Source organism: Cyrtonyx montezumae, unplaced genomic scaffold (assembly GCF_038088225.1).
Source record: "Cyrtonyx montezumae isolate F1298 unplaced genomic scaffold, pur_monq_1.0 scaffold_20, whole genome shotgun sequence".
Classification (NCBI taxonomy): domain Eukaryota; kingdom Metazoa; phylum Chordata; class Aves; order Galliformes; family Odontophoridae; genus Cyrtonyx; species Cyrtonyx montezumae.
Window position 1 is genome coordinate 7,678,324 of NW_027071937.1, and position 11,335 is coordinate 7,689,658.

Consider the following 11,335-nt stretch of genomic DNA (forward strand, 5'->3'; position numbering starts at 1 on the left):
CATCCCCGGGTCGCCCCGAGCAGCGCTGCCCCGTGCCCGGCCCGACGTCAGCGGGCATCACCCCCTCCCCACTCCCCCTCTCCCCCCCTCCACTTTCCCAAAACAAAAACCGGGGCTTGGATGGAAACGTGCTCGGACAAAAAAGCCATCTACCCCCAGGCCCGCTCCGTGCAGGCAGCGGCCGGGGCTGAGCCACCAACCCCCACCCAAACTCCCCCCTCTCCATCCCCCCCCCTCCCCCCCCCCGGGCCTCGAGCCCTGCGGGGCCGTCGGAGCTGTGAGCGGGGCTTCCTGCAGCGCAGCGACGCGTGATCGCGGCTTCGTAGTCCGGGAAGCCGCTCTGAAAGGACCCGGCCGCAGCGGGGGCTGAGGGTCCCCCCGTGGGGGGGCTTGCTTCTCGGGACCCACTCGTGGGGGTGCTTGCTCCCCATCGCTCCGGGGATGCCACCCTGCAGGGATGGTGGACGTGGGGGTCCCCGCGGCCGTCACCGGGCGGGAGATGTGGCACGCTCCAGCGTGTTCGCTGCAGAGTAATTAGCCGGGCCCGTTAATGTGTAATTAGCGGCACGCGGAGCGGAGCTCGCACAGCTCCCGGCTGCTATTGAAACCTCAGCGTGGCCAACGGAAGGGGGTGGGGGGGGTATTCAGCCCGGGGTGTATCTGGAGGTGCTGCAGATTCAGAAGTGGTGCCCCGGGGATGGCTGCAACCCTGCTGCCCCTCACGCTGCAGGAAAAGCCTCTAATCCCCCCCACCCCACAGCCCCAGAGCTGCAAATCCCCGCTTAAATCCCACTGTCGGGGTTAGACCTGCGTGCAACAGAGCTGCCGACGTCAGGGGGTTCATGTGGGTGCTCCCCTGCTCCCCCCAGGCATCGTGGGCACAGAGCAGACCCTAAACCCACAGCAGCACGAGGATTTCCCCTACACGCTGCCCCGGCAGGGCGGCTCTCCCCACCCTGAGCCTCTTCCCCACGGCTGTGCTCCCGGGGATGCTCCTGGCTCTGCATCTTCTCAGTGCAACTAAAAAGCAGTTTTGGCTCCGGTCCCCGGCGGGGTTGGGACGCATCCAACCTCACATCCTGGCATGGAAAGGGGAAAGCGGCCCCAAACCCTACAGCTGTGCTGCAGCGTCGTCGCTGGGGGGCGGGGATCCCCAGAGCCTTAATACGATGAGGTTCTGGGCTGGGGGAGTGGTTGGCCGACCCCCAGCGTTACTGCTCTTTGCGGAGGGGGGGAATTGAGAGTGGGATGAGCACTGCCTGCCCCCTCCTGCCCCACATCCCCCCCCCCCCACACCCCGCGGGATGGAGGTGTGGGGCTGAGAACCACGCGCTCATTGCACGAGTGGAGGCACGAGTGCGGCAGCGCGGTGCCATCGCTGCTCCCGCGTTTATCTGCGGTGACAGCTCACTGGGGGGGACGTGGAGGGGGGCCGAGGAGGGGCTGCTGTCACGCTGCCTTCGCTGTGTCAGCTGTATCCCAGTTTCCAAAGGGAAAACCCGGTTTCTGGTGCCCGTGGAGGGGGATGTTCCGGGTCCTCGCCGTGCTCCTGGGAGACCTTCACTCCGCTCCGTGCCGGCAGCTGCGTGGTGCCATCCCGGGGATGCTTTGGGGTGGGGGTGGGGGCTGTGGCAGCCCTCGCGATCGGTGCCATTTAGCACCGTAACCCCGCAGCGTCCCGTCCCCGCCCCGCTGCCGTGTTTTGTCCCTGTAACTGCTGCTATGGGAACCCTGGGGACACAGCTCTGAAGGGCAGGTCCTGCTCGCAGGGCAGCGGTCCTGTCCCCCAGCCCCGGGTCTCACCACCGTGACTATCGGGGCACAGCGGTGGGCTCGGGTTGATGCTCCTGAGCAGAACCTGCTGAGCACCCTCCCTCCCTCCCCCCGATGCCGAACAGCGATGTGACCCACACAGGTGACGAGGAGACCCCCAGCTGCTGCCGTGCCATGGGGAGGCACAAGTGACAAGGACAGCGTGGGATGCACCATGGGCAGCTCCTCGCCCTGGCTGCGCTGGACGCAATCGGAGCTGGGCAGCCAGGAGCCCCAGCGCTGGGAGGAAGAGGAGGAGGAGGAGGGGGAAGGAGACTTTGAGAGGCACATGGATGAGAATGGTGTCATCGGGCTGGGAGCTCCCACCACGGAGCTCAGCGACCCACAGGACTCAGGCTCTGAGTGGGGACAGGAGGTGGCCCGGAGCCCACTGTGGGGTGAGTGCCCTCCACTGGCCCTATAAGCCCTGGGGGAAGTGACATGCGTGATGGGAGGGGGGGTCTTTGGGTGGTGGGGGTCTCGGGGATGGTACACGCTGGTAGCAGTGCTGCTCTGCAGGAGACGGCGAGGACATGGATGCGGGGTCCCCAGCAGAGCCACGCTGGTACGCACAGCAAGACCTGACGGAGGAGGAGGAGGAAGAAGAGCAGGACAGCTCTGAGGAGGACGAGAGGCCAGAGGGGCCCTGGGGAACAGAGAGCGATGGGGACCCCCGTGCTGAGCCCCCCCAGAAAGCCCCGGATACCACCACAGCTGGTGGCGGTACCTCAGGCCCTTCAGACTCCAGTCCCATCCCCACTGCCCCCCCACGCCATCGCCAGGGCTGGGGCAGAGCCAGGGATCCCAACCACAGCCCCCAGACCCTGCAGCAGCCCAAACCCAGCCTGCTGTCCCCAAGCCCCCGGCGTCGCACCGACGCCAAAAAGCCAAAGGATCCCACAGACATCTGCCCATACGGCCGGGGGCGGCTCAACCACCCCCTGCCCGACCTCTCCAAGGTGGAAGCACGGGTGAAGGTGGGGCAGAGCTACCGCCCCCCCCCCAGCAGAGCCCTGCCCACCCGCACCAGGCCCCTTGGAGGTCCCCTTGTCCTCAAATCTCCTGCCGAAATCGTCCGGGAGGTGCTGCTGAGCAGTGGGGAGGGGGCCTCCCCGCAGCCCCCTGCCCCTCCTGGTGTGCCACAGGAGCTCCGCTCCCCCCGTCAGGCCACTGCACTGGTGCAGCAACTGCAGGTAAACCCCAGAGCCGGACTGGGATGCTCGTGCCCCCCGTGGGATGTTCGTGTCCCATCTGTGATGCTTATGTCTGCTTTTGGTTTCTCCTGTCCCCCCCCTCCCCCCACCCCAAGGATGTCTCTGTCTCCCTCTGCGGCTTCGGATGCTTCTGTCCCCTCCCTAGGATGCTCATGTCCCCCATGCACTGCTTCTGTCTCTCTCGATGCCCTTCTGTCCCCTGGGAGGGGAGAGATGGTCCCACCCCCTCTATGCAAGGCCATATCCACACCAACTGGGGCAGGTGCTGTGGGGGTGGCAGCTCTGTGCACCCCAGGGTGCCCCTCCCCATGACACAGTGACGCATGTCCCCCCCTCACCCCACAGGACGACTACCACAAGCTGCTGACCAAGTACGCCGAGGCCGAAAACACCATTGACCAACTGCGGCTGGGGGCCAAGGTGGGGTGGGGTGGGATGTGGGGACGCCCCCAAATATATGGGGGGGGGGTGGAGTGTGGACACACACAGTGCTCTGCAGCGTTTGGGGAATCCCTTTGTCCTCCTGCGCTGCTCCATTGTGCAGGTGGGGAAACTGAGGCAGGGCACTCCAGGTGTCAAACCGGGTGCCCCCGTGGCCCCGTTGCAATGGGGCTGAGGTGTCCCTGCTGGGGTGCCCGCTGTCTCTGACCCCCAGGTGAACCTGTACTCCGACCCGCCGCATGCCAGCCGCAGTGCCCACGCCGGCACCATGGGCGGTGGCTGCAGGGTGATGGCCTTCAGCATCCCACGAGCCAGCACCGCAGCCATCAGCACGGCCCCGAACCCGCAGCTCCCTGTGGGTGGAGGTGGGTTGAGTGCTGGGGAACCGCCTGCTCCAAACCCAACCCCCCCCCCCCCCCAGATGCCCCCATAGCAGGGGAAGCAGTGCTGGAGGTCGCTGACCTCACTTCAATTTGTGCCCAATTGCAGCTCCGGTGCCGGGACCAGCAGAGCTGGGGGTATCATCCCAGCCCTGCTTGCCTCGCTCCCCCCTGGGGGGCTGCCCCACGTGTGTGGGGCCGTGCTGCTGTGCTGGGCCGCGGCTCACGCAGACACTGGCAGAGCAGACCCGCAAGTTTCAAGCGCAGGTAAGTCATGGGGACAGCGGGAGCCAACAGTGGGGTTCCCACCCGTGCTCAGCCCCTTCTCTCCCACCCAGGTGGATTCCTTTGAAGCCTGGATCCGGGCAGGGAGTTCTGTGCCTCAGGAGCAGCTTCAGGTACAGCACTGCCTGTTGCCCCATCCCGTCCCCAAAGGCTCCATCCCCAGGGGCCCCATCCCACCCCAGATGCCCTATCCTGTCCCCAAGAGCCCATTCCATCCCCAACCCCAGGGGGTGCAGCCCCAGTGCTGTGGGGTCGCTGCAGGGGGGACGGGGGGGGCTCCTTTTGCACCGCAGCGGTTCCGGAGGCTGCGGGATACGCAGGATGCACTGGAGCGGGCGTACCTGGAGGCACGGGAGGAGCAGAGCCTCAGGGACACGGGGAGCTTTGACCCAGAGCGGTGAGCATGGGTTGGGTGTCCCTGGGGGTGCAGCAGTGCCGTGCACCCCACTCAGCGCTGCTCGGAGCCCCACGTCCCTGATGATGGGCACCGCATTGCAGCACAGTAGAAGGGGACATCTTCTGCCTGGGGATGCGCCTGGAGGAGCTGAAGGAGCGCCTGGAGAGGGTGGCACCGGTGTGCCCCATGGTGACAGAGGGTCCCCCCAGCACAGGGGAGACAGCGGGGGGCAGTGAGGATGTGGCAGTGGGGCTGCCCCAACCCCTGCGGCACAAGCAGCTCCAAGTGGAGGAGGACTTTGGGGACCTACTGCAGCAGTGAGTGTCCCTCGCTGGGAGCTGGGGGGGTGCGGGGGGCACCCCAAAACCTACCCACACCCCAAAACCTGCCCACACCCCACAGGTACCAAAGCCTCAAGTCACTGCCGGCATCGCTGAGCCTGGAGCAGCTGAGCCTGACGGGGAGCGCAGCGCTGGAGGAGGCGGGTGGCACTGCAGTGGGGGACAGCGGCCCCGGGGGGGCCCTCAGTGGGACACAGTCACCGGAGGAGGGCACCGACCTCGAGACCTCCCCCTCGTGAGTGTTGGGTGGGTTCGGGGTGAACAACCCCCGTGGGGTCCAGTGCTTGCGCTCACCCCTCTCCCCGCAGGCCTCCCCCGCAGAGGAAAGCAGTGCCGCTGCCCCACGCTGAACCCCCACACCCGCAGGGGACCCGTGGCCGCCTGTCCCCCGCCACCACCCCGCTGCCACCAGCCACCTCCAGGCTCCCACTGACGTTCCCTGAGCTTTTGCCATCACGCACAGCCCCGTCCCACTGCAGCAGTGGAATGGGGAGCACGGCCCCGCAGCGCCGTGCCCCCAAGCTGTGCCACCAGGTGAGTGCTGGGGGGGTCCCTGAGGCCCTCCCCATGCCTTGGGGTGGGGAGCGTGGCCCCAGTCCTGCCTCCATCCCAGGAGCAGCGCATGGTGTCACCGGAGACAGACAGCGGCTTCGTGGGCTCAGAGAGCAGCCGGGTGTCCCCGCTGGCACGCACGCACAAACGTTGGCCACTGGGAACTGGGTATGGCACCATGGGGCAGCAAGTGGGGGCCAGGGGGAGGAAAGGTGGTGTGGGTGGGAGGTGGGGGCTGCTTCACTCATACCTCCCTCCCCAGGATGCACGGCGTGCTGGAACCCCCCGTCCCCACTCCCCTCCATCCACAGAAGAAGGAAGTTCAGCTGCTGCCCCATGGGAAGGCACTGGGGGGGTCCTACCCACCCCCTGGGCACGGCACACCCCCAGGACACAGCGTGCCCCCCAGCACCCCCTCACCGAGCAGCTCACCGCTGCGCTGGGCCGGCAGCCAGGGCAGTGAGCTGGGACCCGAAGGTGACGGTGGTGAGTGCTCAGCCCCGGGCTGTGCCCCTGCCCCACACTGCCCCACTGACCACCCCATCCCTGCTCCCCAGCTCGCTCCGATTCAGAGGGGGGAGACAGGAGCTGCACCAGCGTGCCCCCCCAGGGTGGGATGCTCACCTCGCCGTCCCCAGCTCCGGCTCACAACAACCTGCTGGGATCCCGCGTGGAGCGCGAGTGAGTGCCCCCAGCCCTGCTGGGATGGGATGCGGGTGGGTGGGGGGTGCGCCCACTCCTAAACACCCCAGGTTCATACTGAGGACCCCCCCAGCCGTGTCCCACAGGGGTGGGTTGGGGGGGGCCCGGGGCTGTCCCTGCCGCATGCCGTGCCCTCACCGTGCCCTGTCCCCACAGCCGGGCCATCCGTGCGCTGCAGGATGAGGTGTGGCGGCTGCGCCTGCGGCTGGAGGAGAGCCTGCACCGATCCCACGGGTACCCCGAGGGCAGAGCACCCTGCTCCCCCAGGGGCAGGAGGCAGCCGGCAGCCATCGGAGCTTCATTCCTCCAGGATAGTGCACCCAAGGGGTAGGAGGCCGAGCAGAGCCCGGCTTTTCCCCCAAGGAGCACCGGGTTGTGGGTCTGGCAGCTCCCATCTCTTCCCCCAGATTTAGCCTGAACCCTTTTCCCCAGCTTTAACCCTCGCCTGAACTCCTTCCCCCAGCTTTTTCCCCTCTCCCTTTTCTCCCCCTCCCCTATCCTCCACCCTCTTCCCCTCCCCATAACTATTTCCCCTTGGATCTGAGCAGGGTTACCCAGGGGCGGGGGTCCCCAGGGCACAGTGGTGTCAGGTCCCTTGGCAGCACCTCGCTGAGGATTGCACACCCCAGATTTCCCCCTGTGCCTCCCTGCTGCTGGCTGTGCCCCACGTCCCGGCTGCACTGATGGCTCCATGCCCTCTGCAGGGAGCACAGCCCCACAGCACAGGGCAGAACAACCCCGGGCATCCCCATGGGCAGCTGGGCATCGCCACCGCCGGACCCCGGGAAGCGGGGTGAACCTCTCACGATGGACAGGGGATGCGGTGAGCACTGCGGGGACCTCGCGTGGGTCACAGGGATCGTTGACACCAAGATGCAGAGCTGCTTCCTTCCCTGCAGCCTCCCAGTCCATCCGCTCACTGCGTGCTCGCCGTCCCAGGGCCGCCCCATCGGCGCAGGAGCGGCCCCACAGCCCCCCCCAGCTTGGGGTGGGCACGCAGCACCACGCAGCTCCATGCCCTCGGTGCCACCCCGATGTGAAAACAGACGGTGAGCATCGTGTCCCTGCTGTGTCCCACCCCGTTCACCCATCCCCACCCCCCCCCGCTCCCTGACACCATCCCCTCAGGGTCAGGCGATGCCACGCAGCCCCAGCACAGCAGCCCCCACAGGACCCCCGAGCGCTGCTCCACGTGCCAGGCACCCCGAGGTGACATGGACAGAGCCACAAACGGTGGGTGACAGCTCACGGGGCCAAGGGGGGGGGGGGGGGACAGGGTGCAGGGGATGTCACACCCACCTCTCCCACCGCCTGCTCCCTGCAGCACAGCACAGCACCCATGCTCAGTCCCCGCCGGAGCCCCGTGGCCGTCCCCACAGCGTGCAGCAGGAGCAGCCCCCGGGGTGCTGGTACCTGGCGGGGGGGCCCACCATCACCTACCTCGCCCCCGTCCCCGTGGTGCCTTATGGGCCCTCACTGTTGTAAGGATGCTCAGCACTGCCTGGGGGAAGGGGGAGGGGGGGAGGGGTCATCTTGAGCAGAGGGGTGGGGGCATGGGGGTGCTGTGGGGAGGGGAGAGAGGGACAGAGCTAGGTGGGAGCTGGGGGGGCTGAAACGGTATCACAGAGGTGAGGAAGAAGTGCTCCCCGTGGGCACAGATGTACAGTGACACATTATTCTTTTTCATCTTTTTTTTTTTTTAATTTTTCTTCTTTTTCCCCTTCTTCTTTCTTTTTCCCCTTCTTCTTTCTTTTTCCCCTTCTTCTTTCTTTTTCCCCTTCTTCTTTCTTTTTCCCCTTCTTCTTTCTTTTTCCCCTTCTTCTTTCTTTTTCCCCTTCTTCTTTCTTTTTCCCCTTCTTCTTTCTTTTTCCCCTTCTTCTTTCTTTTTCCCCTTCTTCTTTCTTTTTCCCCTTCTTCTTTCTTTTTCCCCTTCTTCTTTCTTTTTCCCCTTCTTCTTTCTTTTTCCCCTTCTTCTTTCTTTTTCCCCTTCTTCTTTCTTTTTCCCCTTCTTCTTTCTTTTTCCCCTTCTTCTTTCTTTTTCCCCTTCTTCTTTCTTTTTCCCCTTCTTCTTTCTTTTTCCCCTTCTTCTTTCTTTTTCCCCTTCTTCTTTCTTTTTCCCCTTCTTCTTTCTTTTTCCCCTTCTTCTTTCTTTTTCCCCTTCTTCTTTCTTTTTCCCCTTCTTCTTTCTTTTTCCCCTTCTTCTTTCTTTTTCCCCTTCTTCTTTCTTTTTCCCCTTCTTCTTTCTTTTTCCCCTTCTTCTTTCTTTTTCCCCTTCTTCTTTCTTTTTCCCCTTCTTCTTTCTTTTTCCCCTTCTTCTTTCTTTTTCCCCTTCTTCTTTCTTTTTCCCCTTCTTCTTTCTTTTTCCCCTTCTTTCTTTCTTTTTCCCCTTCTTTCTTTCCCCTTCCCTTCCCTCCTTTCCCCCTCTCCCCAGGTTCTGCCCCCCAGCCGCACCTACCTCAGCCCCACCGCGCTCCCCACCCCTCTCGGACCTGGAGGAGGACGTGGGGCGCTGTCTGAGCGCGGCGGTGGCAGCTGCACGCCGTGCCCGTGTCACCTCTGGTCGGCTGGGCCGGGCGCTGGCGGCAGAGCTGGGCCGGGCGCGGGCGGTGCGGGGCTCGTGCATCTTCTAAGCGGGGTGCTGAGCGTGCCCCCCTCCCCCTGCTGCCCACCCCATCATTTCTGTAGGTCCTACCGAAGCCCCTCTGTGTTTACCTCGGTGCCGTTCCCGCAGCCCATCTCGCTGCTTTCACTGTGTTGGTGGTTTTTTAGGGTTTCTCGGTACGCTGCAACCTCCCCGAGCCCAGCCCCGTGGGTTATAAGAGGTTAAAAGAGGCTGTGGGTGGGGTTTGAGTACTGTCCCTGCATCCTGCCCTGCCCCAGGACCACTCTCCTCTCTGCACTTCCATGCATGTTTTCCCCCGCGGTACCGGAGTTGGTTGACCGTACACAATGTGTGCATCTCTGTATGGGTACACACGTCGTCTGTCCTCCATTTCCAGCGCAGCCCTCAGGGCAGCTGAGTTTTCCCCCATAATTTTTCCCCTGCAATGCATGCTGTGGTGCTGGGGGGGGGTTGTGGGGCTGCAGTAATGGGGGATGCAGTGTCCCTCCCTGCACGTGGCTTCCTGGGAGGGTGTCCAGGCAGAAGTACAAGAGATGGGCAGTGCTCCCTTTGGGATTCTCCAAGAAATTGGGAGGTTTTTTCTCTTGGGAGTCTACCAAAAATGAGACTTTTCTTTGGGATGCTCAAGGAAACGCAAATTTTCTTTGAGATTCCCAAAAACGATGCGTGTTTTCTTTGGGATTCCCAAAGAAATTGGTGTTTTCCTTGGGATACCCAACAGCAGTGTGATTTTTCTTTGGGATTCCCAACAGCACTGCTATTTTTTCCTTTGAAATCCCAATGAAAACGCCCATTTCTTTGGGAACACCGAATCAATGAGTTTCCTTTGGGCTGGTAGACTCAAACCTGCCCCGTGAGTCCCAGGCATGGGACTGTGGCAGCACCCACCCCTCCCATTCCCCCCCTTTATAATAAATGAAAGCCTATTTTTTTAGCTGAACTACTGTTGTACACCCATGGGGGGGTTGGGGTTGGGGGGGCAGTCCTCATTTGGGTTTGGACAGAACCCCCCCTCCTGCCCCCAGCGTCCTCCTAGCACCACGCTTACTTAGCAGGGGTGTCCCTATGGTTGTGCAGACCCTACCTAAAGTGCCCACGTCCAACTTGCATTATTATAATGATTTATTCTCGGCGGGGGGGGTTCCTAATTGAGTCCCCCCCCCCCATCCCTTCTAGCACTCACACTGGGGCTGCGTTTGAGCAACGGGGAGGAGCAAAACTGATGCTTTTCCCACCTCTCCTCTATTTTCTATCACCACCCCCCCCCCCGGTTTTGTACCGAGAGAGCTGCCTATTTTTTAAGGAAATAAACGAGGTTGGTTTTTGCTCGTGGGTTTTCTCCTTCCTCGAAGCGAGAGCCTCTGTGCACTACAGATGGAGATCGCGTTTATTGAGTCACCGAGTGCTTCAGTACAGAACAGATATACAGAGATGATACACGTTTGTGCTTCAACACTTCCAAACATTTAGGTTTCCAGTAACTTCAAGGTAAACAAGTTCCAAGACAGACGAGTTTCGTTTTCTTCATAATCTTTTTTTTTTTTTTTTTTAGTTTTCCTTTTTGATAAATTATTTTTTATATAAATAACTGTAACAGAAAAAATAATAATCATCAATAATAACGTCCAACATACGGGATCCTGAAGCATTGCTAAACCAAAGGAACTCAAACAGGGCTGGGGGGAGGGGGGGGGGGGGGACCGACGAAGATCAGTGCAATGATACAGCCTTTGCCCTAAAAATATATCTTTAACTTTATGGGCAAGGAGCAGATGGGGGATAGGAAAGGGAAACCACCACCGAGGCAAAGAGAGAGCGGTTGGGGAGAGGTTGGAAAAGGGGTCACAGCCTTCGGGGGGGGGGGTGGGGAGGGGGGGGGGGAACAGAACGAAACGAAGAACCCCAAAATATCGCAGTGCGTCTATTGGCAAGAGGGGGGCGTACAAAATAAGAGGAGTTTTGGTTCAATCACCATACACCAAGCTGTAAAACGGCACGAGACACATTGAGTCATATACACAGAGTCCGCTGGGGGGGGGGGAGGGAAGGGGGGCACTGCTTGGGGATTGGGGAGGGGGGGGGCACGAGCGGGATGGGGGCCTCATAGCTTCCTGCATGGGCACACACATAGCGGGGGTACGGATGTATGTGTGTGTGTTGTAGGGAACCCGGGGGGGGGGGAAGGCAGGGGGGCCGTGCAAGGAAAGGGTCCCGGCGCCGGGTCTGACCCTTCTGGTCCCTTTGAGGGGGGATTTGGGGTGGGGGCAGCATGGGGAGGGCCCATCACCCCCCCCCCCCCACACACACACACCCTGTGCCTGATGTTGGTGCACAGCTGGTGGTGGGGCTGGGGGGGGGAGGGGGCAGCAGTAGAGAGGGGGTTGTCCATAGAATGAGTGGTGCGAGAACTCGGACAGTGGCACCACAAACCACAGGGGGAACCAGGGCAGGGCCATGGGTCTGCCTGTCTGTGGGTCCACCCAGACAGCTCACAGGGAGGGCTGGGGGGGGGGGGGCAGATTCTGCTGTTTTTGTCACCATCATTCTCTATAGCAATGGAGTGGGGGGGGGGGGGGATGCTGGGAAAT

At 62.3% G+C, this 11,335-nt stretch overlaps 1 protein-coding gene across 1 annotated transcript; it reads left to right on the forward strand.

The window, feature by feature from the left end:
* Positions 1-1,892: 1,892 nt before the first annotated feature.
* AKNA (AT-hook transcription factor) lies at positions 1,893-8,840 on the forward strand. The gene is made up of 19 exons (XM_065737621.1): positions 1,893-2,210; positions 2,332-3,005; positions 3,372-3,446; positions 3,682-3,832; positions 3,957-4,114; positions 4,186-4,245; positions 4,426-4,529; positions 4,631-4,846; positions 4,932-5,105; positions 5,179-5,404; positions 5,484-5,590; positions 5,685-5,908; positions 5,980-6,103; positions 6,281-6,451; positions 6,829-6,917; positions 7,024-7,173; positions 7,253-7,357; positions 7,449-7,605; positions 8,556-8,840. Exons 1-19 carry the CDS (start codon positions 1,988-1,990, stop codon positions 8,752-8,754), a joined length of 3,387 nt encoding a protein of 1,128 aa, XP_065593693.1. The 5' UTR covers positions 1,893-1,987; the 3' UTR covers positions 8,755-8,840.
* Positions 8,841-11,335: the final 2,495 nt, after the last annotated feature.

Excerpts from the sequence above, each read along its gene's own strand:
- AKNA (XM_065737621.1), top strand. The coding sequence starts at position 1,988 with ATGGGCAGCTCCTCGCCCTGGCTGCGCTGGACGCAATCGGAGCTGGGC. Across the intron at positions 4,115-4,185 it reads CCCGCAAGTTTCAAGCGCAG|GTGGATTCCTTTGAAGCCTG; the intron begins GTAAGTCATGGG and ends TCTCCCACCCAG. Across the intron at positions 6,104-6,280 it reads GGATCCCGCGTGGAGCGCGA|CCGGGCCATCCGTGCGCTGC; the intron begins GTGAGTGCCCCC and ends CTGTCCCCACAG.